At 34.7% G+C, this 19,698-nt stretch overlaps 1 protein-coding gene across 8 annotated transcripts in view; it reads right to left on the bottom strand.

The window, feature by feature from the left end:
- Window positions 1–573: 573 nt before the first annotated feature.
- Window positions 574–19,698, bottom strand: part of ZNF569 (zinc finger protein 569) — a 32,109-nt gene continuing 12,984 nt past the window's right edge. For all 8 annotated transcript variants that reach the window (XM_045532190.1, XM_045532187.1, XM_045532188.1 and 5 more), the window contains 4 exons: window positions 17,678–17,735; window positions 13,651–13,777; window positions 12,816–12,911; window positions 574–3,826 (listed from right to left, as the gene is read on the bottom strand). In XM_045532190.1, the coding sequence (XP_045388146.1) occupies window positions 2,004–3,826; window positions 12,816–12,911; window positions 13,651–13,777; window positions 17,678–17,692 (2,061 nt within the window). In that variant the 5' untranslated portion in view covers window positions 17,693–17,735 and the 3' untranslated portion in view covers window positions 574–2,003. The remainder of the gene's footprint in view (window positions 3,827–12,815; window positions 12,912–13,650; window positions 13,778–17,677; window positions 17,736–19,698) is intronic.

Consider the following 19,698-nt stretch of genomic DNA (forward strand, 5'->3'; position numbering starts at 1 on the left):
AATCAAATCAAGCTTTTTTTAGGATATACTTAAATTGCCCCTGCTCTGATGCTGGTAACTATCCTTGGCTTGACATTTTAGAATGCTAACCACATTTCATAATGTATGTGAATGATTTCTTTCCCTCACCTGAAAACCAACCCAAATGTATGCTGATTTTGTTTCCAAGTGGAGAGTCAATCATCCCAACAATTAAATAATTCTTTTTTTTCCCCACTGCTTTCAACTAGGGTAAAGACTTGTGTTTAAGATAAAAATTTTTTAAAAATGTAAAAATTGGCCTAAAACAAATGCTATATACTGATTTTCATTATCCCAATTAACATTATGAAGAGAGAGTAAAAAAAATAATACCTTGTCAGGCTTGTTTTGTGTATGGTAAAGAGAATTTATTCTATATGTGTTATCATCTGATCAAGAATAAGTATGTATTTTCAAATTGTGGCTATAGGCCCAGGTTTTCCCCATCCACTTGATTCTTATTTTAGAGAAATCAGGAAAATAAATAAAGGCAAAAAAGGATTTTGAAAAACCAATATAATTTTGACAACCAGATTTATCACCATTGTCATATTTGCTTTCATTCTTTTATTAAATAAATATTACAGGTAAATATAACAACTCCAAGCAAATCTTTCCTGCATCCCAAAAGGCAACCAATGTCATATATGGATCAATGACCAATACACAGTACTGTTCTTTGCCCCATCTTATTAAATTATACAAATCTCACACAATGTTTCATTGTGCATTTTGTTTTTCTCTCAATATTATATACTGCAATCTATCCATGTAACTGTATGTAAATTTTCTGTCTTCTCTCTAAATACTGTATTCTATCAAAGAAAAAAAATCACATCGTATTGATCTATGCCTCTATTGATGGAAATTTGTCATATCCAACTTAGACAAACCGTGATGCTGTGAACAGTTACATATATCTCTTTGCACACATATGTGGGTGCCTATGAGGCCAAAACATCAAAATAGAATTGATTGTTCCATGTTTACGTGTTTTTAAGGAAATCTGTTACTCTAATAAATATATTCTGTTTTCATCATAGTGTGAGAATTTTGCTTTTGATACTCTGGTCATCAATCTATTTGGATCTTATTTTTGTATATGGTGTAAGGTAGAAAATTAACTTTTTTCTCATATGGATCTTTCATTTATTGACTATGCCACTAATTCCACAACGATTTCAATAGCATTATCACACACAAAATTCCCATATCTTCTTGGATTTTTGTATCAATTCTCAATATTTATTGTTTCTACTGATTAATTTATTCCTTCTATAACATAGTTTAAATGACATCTTTAAATAAGTATATAATGATATATAATAGAGTGTGTCTTCCCTATTTGCTTTTTCAAATTTGTTTCAGCTATTTGTGTCCTCTACTTTTCCATAAAAAATTTTTTAATCAGTTTGTGAAGTTCCTTAAAATATAACTGATGTAAATTTTAAGTGTAAGTAGAATAAACTTACAGATTTGGGAGGGAACTTATATTTTTACAAAGTCAAGTCTAATGTTCTTCTGTGCCCTTAAAGATATTTTATAATTTTATATACGTCTCATAAATCATTGTGTTTATTCTTAGATATTTTCTATCTACACATTTTCCAATTAACTTTTTGTATAAAAGGTTATTTTTAGAGTTCCTCTTTTTTCCCAATCTTCTTTTTCTTGCTTAAGACATTGGCTGGGAGTTCAACTATTATGTTGATATGCTGATAGCAGACATCTTATTTCAGATTTTAATGAGATTCTTATTGAATATTATGGATAAGTAAAATGTCTGCTTAAGGTTTTAGATAATCAGCTTTTTCATTATGCAATTTGTCAACCTGGTAAGAATTCTGTTTCGCAAGTTTGTGACTTCTTCAGACGGCTTTCCCACATTCATAGTTTTCTGCTCTAGAACCATTTGTGTAATGTGCAATGAGGTGTTAATTCCTTGCAAAGGCTTTCTCATATTCACAGTGTTCACAGGATTTCTAATGAGTGTGAATTCTCTGGTGTCTAACAAGGTGTGACTTTTGGCTGAAAGCCTTGCCACATTCATTACAGTGATAAGGCTTTTCACCTGTATGTTTTCTCATATGAAGAGTAAGAGATGAGATTTGAGAGAATGCTTTTCCACACTTACTACAGTCAAAGGGTTTCTCACCTGTATGGCCTCGTATATGTATAGTAAGGGATGAGCTTTGAGAGAAGGCTTTTCCACATTTATTACATTCATAGGGTTTCTCACCTGTATGACCTCTCATGTGCACAATAAGGGAAGTTCTTTGAGAGAAGGCTTTTCCACATTCATTACATACATAGGGCTTCTCACCTGTATGACTTCTCATATGTAAATTAAGCAGTGAGCACTGAGAGAAGGCTTTTCCACATTTATCACATTCATAAGGCTTTTCCCCTGTGTGACTTCTCAAATGAAGAGTAAGGGATGCAATTTGAGAGAAGGCTTTACCACACTCATTACAATCATAAGGTTTCTCTCCAGTATGAACTTTCTGATGTGTAATAAAATTTTGCTTTTGGCTGAAGGCTTTACCACATTCATTGCATTCATAGGGTTTTTCTCCAGAATGAATTTTTTCATGAGCAATGAGATTTGATTTCTGGCTAAAGGCTTTCCCACATTCCTTACACATATAGGGTTTTTCCCCAGTATGAATTCTCTGGTGTCTAACAAGATTTGACATCTGAATGAAAGCCTTCCCACATTCATTACATTCGTAAGGTTTCTCTCTAGTATGAATTTTTTGGTGTGTAATGAAGTTTTTCTTATGGCTGAAGGCTTTTCTACATTCATTACATTCGTAGGGTTTCTCACCAGTGTGGCTTCTCATATGTACAGTAAGGGCTGAGCTTTGAGAGAAGGCTTTTCCACACTCATTACATTCATAAGGTTTCTCACCTGTATGAATTCGAACATGTATAATAAGCATGGAAAACTGAGAGAAGGCTTTCCCACATTTATCACATTTATAAGGTTTTTCCCCTGTATGACTTCTCATATGAAGGGCAAGGGATGCAATTCGAGGAAAGGCCTTACCACATTCATTACATGCATAAGGTTTCTCTCCAGTATGAACTTTCTGATGTGCAATGAGGCTTTGTTTCTGGCTGAATGCTTTTCCACATTCATTACATTCATAAGGTTTCTCTCCAGTATGAATTTTTTCATGATCAATGAGATTTGATTTCTGGCTGAAGGATTTCCCACATTCCTTACATGCATATGGTTTCTCTCCAGTATGAATTCTTTGATGTCTAAGGAGATTTGACATTTTAACGAAAGCTTTCCCACATTCATTACATTCAAAAGACTGCTCCTGACTGTGAATTTGATAATGTTTAATGAGTTTCTCCTTGTGGCTGAAGGCTTTTCTACAGTTATTACATTCATAGGGCTTCTCTCCAGTATGAATTCTCAGGTGTCTGATGAGGTCCAATGTTTGATTGAAGCCTTTGCCACAATGATTACACTTAAAGGGGGTTATTCCAAGATGGGATGAGCTATTACCATATGATTTCAAAGGTTCAATATATTCACAATGTTTCTTTCTTATAAGGCATTCCACATTATTATGGCAGTCAAAATTATGCTCTAAACACTTTCCAAATAAGTCATATTCATAGAGATTGTGTCCAGAAGGAACAAAATCTGAGTTCAGAGGAAATACATTTGCAAATTTCTTATGACATTTATTGACTTTTTCTTCAGTCAGTGTTTTCTTGAATTTACCTTCAACTTGTCTCAAAAGACTGTTCTGGTTTTTCTGATTCTCATCAATTCCCCATATTTCTCCTAAAATGGAACGCAAACAAATGTCACTTGTGAACCTTTTTCCAATATTGTAAAGCCAAGAAAATTAAAAAAAAAAATTCTGTTATGGGATTGATTCTTGCTTTAAGACCTACTCTCCCATTATTAAACACATTTCAAATGTATGTATCTCCTATCTCCTAATTTTTCAGAAGGAAATTCCAGTAAAGGAAATATGAGTAGAGGCAGATATTTATAAATAAAAATAGCTTTGATTGCATTTAAAAGGGATCTGAAAGGCAAAAGACAATTATTAGATAAATGCAGCATAACTTTTAGGGAGATGCAGAATGTACAAATAGAGTAAGAAATAATGGCACAGAAAAAAATAAAAAATGTAATGTTAAAACATCATAAGATCATTTTTCAGTACTCTATTGAAATACATTTTTATAAACTGACATGAATATTTTTCTGAAAAATGCAAATTACCAACACTGACTCTAGAAATGCAGAAAACTTATCTAGACAAATTTCTACAAAATTAACAGAAAAATATAAAAAACTACTCCCTAAAACTAAATAAAAAGACCCAAAGAGATTCACATGGGAATTCTAACAAAGATTTAAGGAACAACTCACATTGTACAAAATGCTACAAAAGAAAAAAGAGAGGAGAAAATATTTTTTTTGAAACAAACATAATATTAACACCCAAACCTGAAAAAGAGGACACACCAAAAAAGTAAACTGTCCACCAATTTCATTTACCCAATGAAAATAATCTATGTAAAACATCAAAATGACCCAGAAGAAAAAAAGTGTCCCAGAAGCACAGTAAATATACCTGAGTAGATTTTCCAGGAATATGTTTTAAAATTAGAAAATATATTATATAAAAGGAAATATATTAATATGTAAAAAATTAAAAATCAAGCAATCATTTCCATAGATATTAAAAAGATGAAAAAACTCAATATCTATTTTCACTTAAAAATCCTTTATAAAATAGGAATAGGCAGACACTCACTTAACTTGAGAATAAAGTACAGTACAACCCAAACACCAGCACTACACTTAACGGGTAAAATCCAGAAGCATTCACATTAAAGTCAGGAATAAGAGAAGATGAGTACTATCACCACTATTATTACAGTAGAGTGTAGTGCAATTAAATGAAGGAAAGAAATCAGAAGAATAAAAAATTGGAAAAGAAAGGTAAAATTAACATTTGTCAACAATAAACCTGTTTAACTGAAAAATCAAGTCACTAGGCCTTAGTCAGCAGCCCTAGTAAACTAAGACAAAAGGCATAACACATTTTGGAAAACAACATTCAGCAGCATAAAGATGGCATTCACAAGTTAATCAATTTAAAGTTGTATCAATAAAAATGTTTGAAAATACAAGTAACAGTGCAAAGGAAAATGACACTAGGGTTGTTATCATGGAGGGGAAATGAGTAAGAGAAGAATTACTTTTCAACTTAAAAATTTTGTGCTATGAGCAGCATGTGTTATATATTCAAAAATGTAAACATATAAAATTGTTCTAAACACTGTAGTAATCAACAAAATGAGAAAAAATAATGGGAAGGTAAAAACTGGATGAAAGAATTGGAACATAAGCCTGGAGGTGCCCACCTAGGTTGATTGGATAGAGAACAAATATACTGAGCAGACGAAGAAAAACAGTAAGAAACTGAAGTTAAATATTGCATAATAAATAGATGAGTTTATCTCTGATTCCACCTAAAATCACACTAATATGGGATACTTTAAAAGGTATAAACTAACAAAGACAAAGACCCTAAGAGATAACAATAGACAATAGACGTAAACATAATTGTAGCAGATGGAAGAAAATTAAGGACATGACACAACAACCGAGAAAGCTGAAACTCAAGTGCTTGCAGAGGAAGATGTCAAAAAACAAAACCCAATTCCTACTATATAACTAAAGAAAGGCTCAGGAATTAGAGAAATCATGTACCATGAAAGGTGGGAATGATGGAGGGGTTAAAAATAAGAGAAAGATTGGAAGTCTATATGGCAGACAGATGCCTGCATTGTATAATGAGGTGCATATCACTCCTCTACTTTAGAGGAGATGGGACACTCCTCTCTTGTTCTGGAGTAATGGAACCAGAGAGGCTCTAGAGTCAGGGACACCAGACAGAAGTGACAAGGAACTGTCTCAAACATAGGGAGAATAAGTGAAAGTCTACATAATGAAGGAGGAAACATGAAGTCTCTTATTGCTGCTTACCTCCAATGAGAAAAATGGAGATTTTCCTCCCTTTCTGTGAGATTGAGAATAAATTGAGGGAAAAATTCCTGTGAAGCTGTCCTGTAAACAGGTAAAGTTAGAGACTTGGTTGCAGGTTATATATGTAGAAAAGAAGGCAGAATGCTAAGCTCTTTGGTCATTTCAGCTACAATGAAAAAGAGAAGCACAATTAAGCAAAAGATGATGAGGGAAAAGGTAACATCCGAGTCATCACTGTACATCAAACAGAAGTGGAAGAGAATTTCAAAGGCAAGATCAAAATATCAAATGTGACTATAAAGACTCGATGTTTCAAGATGGTGGATTTTGAAAGTCTGTGGTATCTTTTCCTTGCTATAAACAAGGAGAATGAAAAGTCATTGATTCTTCAATGATCTGAGGAGATAGCTGTAAACCCACTTACAAGAAATACAGTGAAAACTAGAACACAAGAAGAAGGATTCCAAGAGAAGACAGCTGTTCATGCTGATTTGAGAAGAGCAAGCAGTTGACAGTGTCAAAATAGATATCATACCCTGAAGGTCAGAATTAATTAACCAATGCTTACAATGTTAAAATTTGGGAGTGTAGAGTGGTTACAAAATAGTTGATATCCTAAGATGTCTGAGGAGCCAGACCTAAACAGGGAAACACTACAACATATGTTGCTTTAGGAAGAACTCTGTTGGGGTAGGTAAGGATGTAAGATTCAGAGCCATGCAATTCTATAGCGGGCATAAGATTCCGACTTGCAGCTGCAGATCCTTTTAGGATGAGAAGCAATAAAGCCTAAACATACTTAGATATGCATAACCATAAAGATAAAGGGCTTCAATATGAAGTATGGATGCATTTCTATACATCAAGGGTTGGCAAACTTTCTAAAATGTTAGATAGTAAATATTTTAGGCTTTGTGTGTTATATAGTCTTTGTAGCAATTACTCAACTTTGCCACTGTAATATGAAAGTACTTATAGACAAGATGTAAATGATTAGGTATGGCTGTGTTCCAACAAAATTTTATTTACAAAAACAAGTGGCTGGCCTACAGGGCATAGTTTATTGACCTCTTCTCTATATTAGAGCATTCCTTTTCCTTCCCCAACATTAACTCACTTAAAACAGCAGGTTAAAAAAAAAACTATCCTCAGTCAAAAATGAGAAGTTGGAATCAGATTTATAAAAAAACTGTTATAAGAGAAAAAAGTAAAGAAACATGATGTAAAGAAAGCAGGCAAAAATACAAACTAAAAAATTTATGACACATAGATGATAATCTTGACTAAATATATTGCAATGAATTTGAAAAAACTTAATGAAAATAAAATCTATAAATCAAGAGCTCAAAATAGAAACATAGGCATACTTTATCTTAAATATTGTGGATTTGGTTCCAGACCACCACAATAAAGTGAGTACCACTATTAAGCAAGTCACATAAATTTTTTGGTTTCCCAGTGCATACATGTTATGTTTACAATATACTGTAGTCTATTAAGTTTACAGTACCATTATGTCTAAAAATACTTTATTGCTAAAAAATGCTAATGACCATATGAGCAGTCAGCGAGTAGTAATCTTTTTGCTGATGTAGGGTCTTGCCTGAATGTTTATGGCTGCTGACTGATCGAGGTGGTGGTTGCTGAAGTTTGGAGTGGTTGTGGCAATTTCTTACACTAAGACAACAATGAAGTTTGCTACATCAATTGGCTTTCGTTTCATGAAAGATTTCTCTGTAGCATGTGATGCTGTTTGATAGCATTGTACCCACAGAACTTTTTTCAAAACTGGAGTCAATCTTCTCAAACTCCACCACTACAGGTTTATGGAATATTCTAAATTCTTTGTTGTCATTTCATCAATGTTCACAGAATCTCCCCTGGGAGGAGATCCCATTTCAAGAAATGACTTTCTTTGCTCACCCATAAGAAAAAACTTGTCATCCATTCAAATTTTATCATGAAAATGCAGAATTCAGTCACATATTTAGACTCTACTTCTAGTTCTAGTTTTCTTGCTATTTCCACCATATCTGCAATTACTGCCTCCACTGAAGTCTTGAATCCCTAGTGTCATCCATCAGGGCTGGAATCAACTTCTTCCAAACTCCTTTTAATATTGGTATTTTGACCTCCTCCCATGAGTCACAAATGTTCTTAATGACATCTAGAATGGTGAATGCTTTTCAGAAGGTTTCTAATTTACTTTTCCCAGATCCATCAGAGGAATCACTATCAATGGCAGTCATGTAGCCTTACAAAATGTATTTCTTAAATAACACTTGAAAGTTGAAATTATTCCTTTGTTCCATGGACTGCAAAATGGATGTTGTATTCACAGGCATGGAAACAACATTAATCTCCTTGTACATCTCCATCAGAGTTCTTGAGTGACTAGATTCAGTGTCAATAAGCAATAATATTTTGAAAGAAATCTTTTTTTCTTAGTGGCATATCTCAATAGTGGGCTTAAAATATTCAGGAAACCATGCTGTAAACAGATACACTGCCATCTAGGCTTTGTTGTCCCATTTATAGGACAGGTAGAGTAGATTTAGCATAATTCTTAGGGACCCTAGGATTTTCAGAATGGTAAATGAGCACTGGCTTCAACTTAGTCACCAGCTGTATTAGCCACTAACAAGGGAGTCAGCCTGTCCTTTGAACCTTTGAAGCCAGGCATTGACTTTTCCTCTCTGGCTATGAAAGGCCTAGGTGGCATCTTATTCCAATAGAAGGCTGTTTCATCTACATTAAAAATCTTTTGTTTAGAATAGCCACCTTCATCAGTCATCTTAGATATCATCTGGATAACTTTCTGCAGCTTCTACATCAGCACTTGGCTGGCTGCTTCACCTAGCACTTTTATATTGTGGAAACAGCTTCTTCCCCTAAACCTCAAAACCAACCTCTGCTAACTTCAAACTTTTCTTCTACAGCTTCCTCACCTCTCTCAGCCTTCATAGAATTAAATAGTTAGGTCCTTGCTCTGCATTATGCTTTGGTTTAAGGGAATGTTGTAGTTGGTTTTATCTTCTGTCCATACCACTAAAACTTTCTCCATATTAGCAATAAGGCTGTTTCATTTTCTTATCATGCATGCGTTCACTAAAGCAGCACTTTTAATTTCCTTCAAGAACTTGTTCTTTGCATTCACAACTTGGCTAACTGGTGCAAAAGGCCTAGCTTTTGGCTTATCTTGGCTTTTGACATGCGTTCCTCACTAAGCTTAATCATTTCTACCTGTTAATTTAAAGTCAGGTTTGCATCTCTTCCTTTCACTTGCACACTTAGAGACCGAGGTAAGATTATTATTTAGCCTAATTTCAATATTGTTGTGTGTCAGGGGATAGGGAAGCATGAGGAGAGGGAAAGAAACAGGGGAATGGTCAATCAGTGGAACAGTCAGAACACACACATTTACTGATTAAGTTTCCCATTTCATATGTATACAGTTTGTGGCACCTCAAAACAATAATAGTAGGAACATCAAAGATGACTGATCACAGATACCATAACAGGTAGAATAATAATACAATGACAACATTTGAAATATTGCAAGAATTACAAAACTGTGACACGGAGACACAAAGTGAGCACATGCTGTTGGAAAAATGGTGCCAATAGATGTTTGATGCAAGGTTGCCACAAACCTTCAATTTGTAAAAAAAATGCAACATGTACAAAGCACAATAAAACAAAGTACAATAAAATGAGGTATGCCTATATCAATGGATGAGGAAGAAACAATATGAAAACAGAAATGGGTAAAAACTTTATCAGCTGGCCGGGTGCGGTGGTTCATGCCTGTAATCCTAGCACTCTGGGAGGCCGAGGCGGGCGGATCGCTCGAGGTCAGGAATTCGAGACCAGCCTGAGCAAGAGCGAGACCCCCGTCTCTACTAAAAATAGAAACAAATTATCTGGCCAACTAGAAAAATATATATAGGAAAAAATTAGCTGGGCATGGTGGCGCATGCCTGTAGTCCCAGCTACTCGGGAGGCTGAGGCAGGAGGATCGCTTAAGCCCAGGAGTTTGGGGTTGCTGTGAGCTAGGCTGACGCCACGGCACTCACTCTAGCCCGGGCAACAGAGTGAGACTCTGTCTCAAAAAAAAAAAAAAAAGTTTACCAGCAGAACCAAGGAAATAATTGAAAGAGAAAAATAAAACCACCACTGAAATGAAGAATACTATTGCATGGGGGGAGAACTAGGACTTTCACTACTGGAATTATAGTACAGTAACCTCACCATTGCAGAACAAAATAATGGATAAAACAGGCATTCTAATGCATTGCTGGGCTTATAGGAAGTAGCATATATCTCCAAGAACATCTGTCCACCCACTTATCCCACACAAAAAAATGAACAAAACAAAAACAACTAGCAGCTAAAACTAGAGAACACTATGAACAATTTCACACAACAAATTTGAAAATACATACAAATTCTTAAATATAACAGATGACCTTGGAACATCAATATGTGGCAAATTTTTGCAGATACAGAGGAAATTTAAATATTCATGAGAATTACTTGGTCAACTCTGTGAAAATTAATTTTTTTTTTTTTTTTTTTTTTTTTTTTGAGACAGAGTCTCACTTTGTTGCCCGGGCTAGAGTGAGTGCCGTGGCGTCAGCCTAGCTCACAGCAACCTCAGACTCCTGGGCTTAAGCGATCCTACTGCCTCAGCCTCCCGAGTAGCTGGGACTACAGGCATGAGCCACCATGCCCGGCTAATTTTTTTATATATATATTTTTAGTTGGCCAGATAATTTCTTTCTATTTTTAGTAGAGACGGGGTCTCACTCTTGCTCAGGCTGGTCTCGAACTCCTGACCTCGAGCGATCCACCCGCCTCGGCCTCCCAGAGCTAGGATTCCAGGCGTGAGCCACCGCGCCCGGCCGAAAATTAATTTGAAAACTAAGATTAAGTGGAAATCTCCTGGAAAAATATAACCTGTTGTGAAAAAGTAATGCCAAAAGAGACAAAAATATCTACATAGAACAGTTATAAAAGAAACAATGAAAACAGTTGTCAAGGAAACTTCCCTCAAAAATCCAAAAGGTCTAAATAGTTCAATGGGCAATATCTACCAAATTTTTAAGGAAGTTATAACACCAATGCTATATAAGTGTTCTAGAACATGAAGGAAAGCTTCCAAATTCTATTTATGAAACGAGAATAATATTTCCATCATAGCCTTAAAGAGTTAAAACAATTATTTAAATTCATAGCAAACATGAGAAGATGAGTCATCATTAAGAAATATGTAAAGGTAATTCACCAATATATATAAAAAGAAAAAATTATATGATAATACATAGGAAAAGATTGTTTTAACTACATGAACATTAAAAAAAGTCAAGATGTAAAAAGTACTTCAAGAAGGAATGACTTCTTTGGGAAAAAATACACGAAAAACATATGGCAGGTAAAAGGCCAATCACCTTAATGTGCTGAGTTCATACAAATTAAAGACTTAATATAAAAAAAGGTAAAAGAAAAAACTTCATAAAAAAAGAAATATAGATTTTAAACGTATGAAAAGATGCTTGCTTTCACTCAAAGGAAATGTTAATTCAAACTATAATAGGTTATAATTTTTCAACTATCATATTGGCAAAGATTTAAAAACATGCTAATAGACTATGTTCATAAAAATATAAATTATTACAGTCTCCTTAGAGGGCAAAAACAATTTTATCAAATTAGAAATACATGCATATATGCATATGCATGTCATATGTATATATGCATGTCTATATGTATGTGTATGTGTGTATATGTACACACATACACATGCATATATATATGACAAATATAGCAGAAAATTGGAGCTAACAAAAAATCAGCACTTATGTAAAACTTTTATTGAAGTAAAAGGGTGGCAGTTATTACTGAAGTATGAGAGCAAAAGCTAAAAATACAGTGGGAAGTGTGACTATGGGTATAAAATATAATGCTAAGGCATGCAGAACGGAAGAAAAAAAGAGAAAGTAGAAAGTAAAGGACTAGAAATGTCAACAGGTTTATTTGAACAACTGCAAATCCATGAATGTCTGTATGCAAAAGGAAAGGATTCTGTGTATAAAGGTGGGTGGAGAGACTGAACATGCTAATAATAGAATGATTATCAAAGTAAGGCTGAAAACTAATAAAGAAAAGTTGGTACCCAGAACATAGGTAAGAAAGCCGATCAGACCTCTAAATTTTGAGGAAAGAAATTAAGAATAGTATTTAGAAGTGACATATTAGGCATATAAAGAGTTCACACCAGGCCAGGCGCAGGGTGGCTCACGCCAGTAATCCTAGCACTCTGGGAGGCCGAGGCGGGTGGATCGCTCGAGGTCAGGAGTTCGAGACCAGCCTGAGCAAGAGTGAGACCCCGTCTCTACCAAAAATAGAAAGAAATGATTTGGACGGCTAAAAATATATATAGAAAAAATTAGCCGGGCATGGTGGCGCATGCCTGTAGTCCCAGCTACTCGGGAGGCTGAGGCAGTAGGATTGCTTAAGCCCAGGAGTTTGAGGTTGCTGTGAGCTAGGCTGATGCCACGGCACTCACTCTAGCCCGGGCAACAGAGTGAGACTCTGTCTTAAAAAAAAAAAAAAAAAAGAGTTCACACCAATTGTCACTATAGAAGTCTATAGGCTTCAGGAAAATACATTTTAAGAACATCTCAGAGACATCAACTACTCATTGACTAACCATTAATAGGGTCCTGACTCCTCCTTACCTGTCAGTTTCCCTCCCACTAACCTGGACAGTGTCTCCTTAATACTTCTTCCTCCAGCACCCATGGTTCTTCTTCTTGCTCCAATTTGAAAATTACATCAGGTTTGGTGAATGGATAGCCTGTCAAAGAGAAGTAACACAGATTTGGGCCAATGTACTAGGAACAAAGATCCACCCAAGAATTGAGGCTGCATAAGGGAAATCAGGCTTTCCGAAGGATAAGAAAATGTGGCTTCTGGGGATGTTGCCCACTGAAATATAACCAAGGATGACCCTTTGCTTTGAGAGCTGCAGCATGGACGTTCACGTGAGCAGTGCTGTTGTACACTGAAGACTTTCCTTCTTTTTAAAGCTGAATAGTATTCCATTCTATGTACATATCATGTTTTCTTTATCCATTCATCTGTCCATGGACATTGACATTGTTTCTATATCTTGGCTATTGCAAATGGTGCTGCAATGAACACAGTAGTGCTACTATCTCTTCAAGATCCCAATTTCAATGATTTTGGATATATACCCAGCAATGGGCATGATGGATCACGTAGCAGTTCTACTTTATTTTTTGAGGAAACTTCACACTGTTTTCTATACTGGCTGCACCATTTTACATTCCCATTAACAGTGTGCAAGAGTTCCAGTTTCTCTGCATCCGCACCAACATTTGTCTTTTGGTTTTTTTTTTTTTGGTAATAGCCATCTTGACAGCTGTGAGCTGCAGCATGGACGTTCACATGAGCAGAGGCCTCTCAAGGCTAAACTCACTCTAGCATTTAAAAGTTCCACACATTTCAGAAACACTGAAGAAAAAAATGTACTTTATTTCCAGAGTTTGAATTATATAGTAAATTACTCTTACCTACTGTGATTAAGTTGTTATAGTTTTCTAGCATTACATTTCGATACAGGTTCCTCTGAGCAGGATCCAATTGCTTCCACTCCTCCTGGGTAAAGTCGATAGCCACATCTTTGAATGTCACTGTTTCCTGTAACAACACACTCCTATTCAATCTGAAGTGATCCATCTTAATTGATGTGGACAAAACATACAGAACCTTGTTCTGATATTACTCAGAGGTTGTTAAAAAACTTTACCTGGTTTTATTATTTTCTAAAAAAAGAAAAACATCATATTAGCAACATTCTGTCAATTTATACTCATTCACTAATTTAGCAAGCATATATCTTTAATAACTACCATGGGTTAAAGAGGAGATCTTGGGCCCCGATTTATACTGAGCGTAAAAGAAAGAAAAAAATAAGACTTGACTCAGGTTAATTGGTTTGGGAACTCACAAGATAACAAAGGCAGGAAAAAATGAAAGCAGGATTTGGATAGAAGCAGAAACAAGGAGAGAATGATAGGCAAAATTTGAAGTACGGTAGGACATCCAACTAAAGATATCCGTTGATGTAGCAATTGGACATACTGTTCATGAGATCAAGAGAAATCTACACTGGAGGTGAGGATTTATTGGTCATTAGCCTACAGTATATATCTACAGCCATGAAAATGGGATTTGACTGCTCAAAGAGCTTACATATATAGATAAAAGAGGGCTAAAGATGGGAATCCTACAGATAATAACAAAGTAAAGAGGCCTTGATAGAGACTTATTTTTTAATGGTCAAAATTAGAATTATAACTGGAACTATATATGAAGAAAGCTATAGAAAGAGTTTCAGAAATGAGAAACTGTTGAAAAATTTCTTGAAAGCAATGAGATTTGAATATAGAAATCTAAGGCACCATTATGAGTTCAAAACTGAAATGCCCAAAAGAATATGAACATAAGAAAAAATCGTCTGGAACTATATATGAAGAAAGCTATAGAAAGAGTTTCAGAAATGAGAAACTGGTGAAAAATTTCTTGAAAGCAATGAGATTTGAATATAGAAATCTAAGGCACCATTATGAGTTCAAAACTGAAATACCCAAAAGAATAAGAACATAAGAAAAAATCGTCAACAGCACTGGAAAAATGGGAGAAATCCCTATTTCCTATTTTTGAGGAATTTCTGACAGAGATGTGGTAAGATAAAAGGAAGTCTCCAATAGTTAATTCACAATTAATGTTTCCAAGAATTTATTTCTAGGTCCTAAAAGGATCCCATGAACATGAACATCCATTAACACTAAGGGTTCAGAAAAAGCTGTGGGACTGATGGTAGATATGTCTTGGAACCCTTTCCTGCTGAAGATCATGGCATTTGAAATAAACAAGAAGCCAAAGGCAAAGTGTCAGGCAAAAAAAAAAAAAAATCCCTGAAATCCAGTGGGGTTTTAAGGTTTTCCCTTACCTGGGAGAAGATTAGAATAGCATGGATGAACACTTGGCAGGGAAGTGGGGCTGAGGAGAAAACCTGATGTGATAAGCTGACCCTGGTTTCACCAATCACAGGGAAGGACATTAGCACATAAGATACATTCTTCCTGGGACTACCTCAGTCTCAGATTTTTCCTCAGGAAGCTGCATTTTCCTCAGGAAGTCAGATCATTAAACTAGCAAATAAATTTTAGAAACCAACATGAAAAATTTTGCAAGAAAATCCTAATTGTACACAGCTCAAGAGTGAGAGAATCCAAAAGGAAATCATTAAAATAAATGTGAAGAAAATGCTTAAGAAAAATAATTTAGTAAATGTGAATGCAGAAATTATCTTAAAAATGAGAATTCTAGAATGTATATACATAAATCTCCACATTTAAAAGACATTTTTAAGAATAAATAATGAATTAGGCAAATGTTTAATAAGTTTCATGAAGAAAAAGAAACACCCAAAATTAGGAAAAACTATTAAAAACAAGCTGACAGTTAAAACAGTATGTATCTGTGGCTGAAATTTTAAAATCACAATGAAATGAATAATTTAAAAGGAAACCTAAAGCATATATTGATTAAAAAAAAAAAGGAAATCCCAAACAGTGCAATACTATTACATATACTGTTACTTTTCTACTTCAATATCTATTCCTTATCTTCTCAACTTTTGGCCTGCTAAAATAGATATTTTATTTTATTGATACATAATATTTTATATACTTATGGGGTATATGTGATATTTTGATACGTGCATAAAATGTGTAATAATCAAGTCAGGGAATTTAGGGTATTTGAAGTGTACATCACTTTGATTGATTATTTATCATTTCCATGTGTTGGGAACACTTGAAGTCCTCTATTCTAGCCACTTTGAAATACACAATCTATTATTGTTAACAATATTCATTCTACTCTGCTGTTGAATGATACAGCTTATACTCTGTATCTGTTTGTACCCTTTCACCTACCTCTTTTCATCCCCTCTCTAACCCATCCACCCTTTCCAGCTTCTACTACCTATCATTCAACTCTCTACCTTTATGAGATCTGTAGGGGATGAGCCTAGAAGAAAGGATGGATGGATGGAAAGAACGTGAGCAGGCGAATGAAGGGTTAGGCAAAAACCTGCCAAAGCTGCTTGTTTGCTGTATAAAGGTCAGCTGAAAACAGTTGACCTGTATGGAAATTGTTAAAGATTAACAAAAGGCCCTGACCCTTTGCACATGTCCTTGGAAATAAATCCACGGAGGAAGTTTGCTGAGGAAGCCATTTTTTCCTTTAGATTTTGGTCTCTCTCCTTCTCTCTAAATACTGTGTGTTTCGAGTGATTATTCATTCCTTCACTACCAAGCTCAGGAGCAAAAAAGCAGCCACAACATGATCCCAGGTCATTATGATTTTCTCCTATATTTTCTTCAAACATTGTTATTGTTTTATGTTTTAAATTTAGATCTATAATACATTTTGAAGTAATTTTTGTATAAATTAGGAGATTTGTCAAGGTTTTCAGATATGGATGACTAGTTACAACATTATTTGTTAAAAAGATCATTCTTCATTAAATTGATTTTGCATCTTTGTTAAAAATCAAATGGCTATACTTGTGTGAGTCTCTTTTTGGGCTCTCTTCTTTTCTATTAATCTATCTTTCTTTCTCTTCACCTAACATACTGTCTTGACTACTCAGGGTTTCTCAACCTCAGCACTATTGATATTTGGGGCTGGATAATTCCTCGTTGTGGTGAGCTACATTTCTGTACATTTTATACATTTATAGACATGTATACCTACCAGCCAAGCCAAAACACAGAACATTTTCAGCACTCTAGATTTCCTCATGCCTTTTCCTAGTAAATACCCTCTTGAGAGGTAACCACCATTCTGACTTCTATCACAATATATTAGTTTTTCCAGTTTTCCAACTTCATATAAATGGAACCATATGGTACATACTATTTTGTTTCTGGCTTCTTTCACTCTGTGTTTGTGTGACCCATCCATGATGTTATGTGTAGCCATCATTTTGTTCTTATTCACTATTATGTAGTATTCCACCATATGAAATACTATAATATATTCCTTTTTCTGTTAATGTTCATTTTGCATTTTTTCCCCAATACTGGGCTATTTTGACAAATACTCTTTGTTTTATCCTTGATCAAAACAGACTATTAAACAAGCTAGGTTTATCAACTACAAGAAGTCACACTATAATGTTTTCGTTGACCTAGGTACCAAAGAAAAGCTTATTTCGGTTAGGAAATTTTTTTTATCTTTATATGAAAATTATTTAATAAATTTCTGCAGAAATTTCTGCTCTGGTTTGCTTTACCAATAGAAAGGAAATTTTAAATTTGAAGCCCAACTTGAATCCTTCTGAATGAACGTGTTTCACAAAAAAACCACATTTTAACTCTTCCCTAGTTTTGATCTTCCAACTTCATTTCCTCTGAAAATGTTTTCTGTAAATAGGCCTTTCTAATTTACTGTATGGCTTACTACAATACCCTTAAATTGCACCGTAGAATAAGGTAGAAAGCAAATACACTATTTAATATTTACCTGGGACTTAGTCATCTCCTCTTCTCTCTGGGAAGGGACAGGGTCTGAGGAGATACAACTGGGGAAGAGAATAAAAGTCATTAGAACAAGGTTATCTTGTAGTTTCAAAAACTTGCACCCACAAGGTAGATGAAAGGTCACTCTGTAGCAGAATGATACTTGAATCCATCAAAAAGGCCAAGAATATTCACACCACAGAGGTACTAATAGGTACAGGTATAAGGATAACTGGTATGATCATGTGGAGCCTATGCATAGGGTGGATAGGAATAGCAGTGTACATGTGAGAGATGCCCCATGAATTTATCAATAGCTCTCTATCAGAAAATACATATAGTTTCATGAAAGCATACACCCAAGAAAATCATGAAACTGACAAAACACTTAAAGTATTTTAGTATATTGAGAAATTTAAAAAAGAAATAATTAAGTAGCAATTAAATAAGAATTTAATTTAAAAGCTGATATAATTATATTTTGAGGGAGGAGGGAAAATTTCTGTGGGTGAGTAATGTGTTATCATAGGTACTGATGTTAAGAGAATTAAATCCTTACTTTCTATAGTAAAAAAAAAATCTAAAAGGATAAGCATATGATTTAGAAAAGTAGAATAAATACAAGTAGTTACAGTTAAGAGTTGAAAGTGGGTCCCTTTAGGGACAGGAATTAGGAATGGTGGAAAAAAAAGAAATAGGGTACAGTTGCTTATGAATATTATTACCATTATAAGCTTAGTAGCACCATTTTATTTTTTAAAATAAATTCACAGTTTTGCCAAAAATACAAATTTAATGAAAAAAAATACATACCATTGCAATAGATCTGATAATACTACAGTGGAGAAGGAACCCTTGATTATCATGTAATGTCTCTATCACTGACGATACTCCTTATTCTAAAGTCTACTTTGTCTAATATTAAAATTGCTTTCTATCTTCCTTTTGGTCAGTATTTCTGTGGTATTTTTTCTCTATCATTCACTTTTAATGTATCTATCTTTATGTTTAAAATGTGTTTCTTCTAGACAGCATTTAGATAAATATTGCTCTTTTATCCAGTGTAATGAGTTCTATCTTTATATAACTGGTGTTTAGAACAATGATATTTAAATTAATTATTGATATGGTTGGATTAAGACCTACCATCTTCCTAGCAGTATTCTGTTTACTCCTTTGTTCTATTCCCCTCTCCTTCTTCCTTGCTTTGGTTTAACTGAACATTTTTTATTATTCTATCTTATCTCTTCTATTGAATTATTATTGATACCACTTTTGAAAAAAATTAAAGGTTCCCCAGGGTCTCAAATATACATTTCTTATTAATCTGAGTTTACCTTCAAAAAAAGAGTACAACACTGCTTCACTGGCAGTAAAAGACCTTACAACACTATATTCCAAATTCCTCCCTCCCATCCTTATTGCTATACTTGTTATATATTCTACTGTGATCTGTGCCATAAACAAAACAGTTAAAATTTTTACTTTAGGCAATCATTTACCTTTTAGAGCAATTAAAAACAAGAAATTTAGGCCGGGTGTGGTGGCTCATGCCTGTAATCCTAGCACTCTGGGAGGCCGAGGCAGGAGGATCACTCGAGGTCAGGAGTTTGAGACCAGCCTGAGCAAGAGTGAGACCCCGTCTCTACTAAAAATGGAAAGAAATGATCTGGACAGCGAAAATTATATATATAGAAAAAAATTAGCTGGGCATGGTGGCACATGCCTGTAGTCCCAGCTACTCGGGAGGCTGAGGCAGGAGGGTTGCTTGAGCCCAGGAGTTTGAGGTTGCTGTGAGCTAGGCTGATGCCACGGCACTCTAGCCTGGGCAATAGAGCAAGACTCTGTCTCAGGAAAAAAAAAAAAAAAAAAAAAAAACAAGAAATTTAAAATTTAAAAATTTTATTTCACCTTTATTTATTCCATTTCCAACTCTCTTCATTTCTCTGTGCAAACACAAGTTTCTAAATGACATTATATTCTACCTAAAGAACTTCCTAAATTTAGCATTTCTTACAAGGAAGG

The sequence above is a fragment of the Lemur catta genome, chromosome 19, assembly GCF_020740605.2.
Source record: "Lemur catta isolate mLemCat1 chromosome 19, mLemCat1.pri, whole genome shotgun sequence".
In the NCBI taxonomy this organism is placed as follows: domain Eukaryota; kingdom Metazoa; phylum Chordata; class Mammalia; order Primates; family Lemuridae; genus Lemur; species Lemur catta.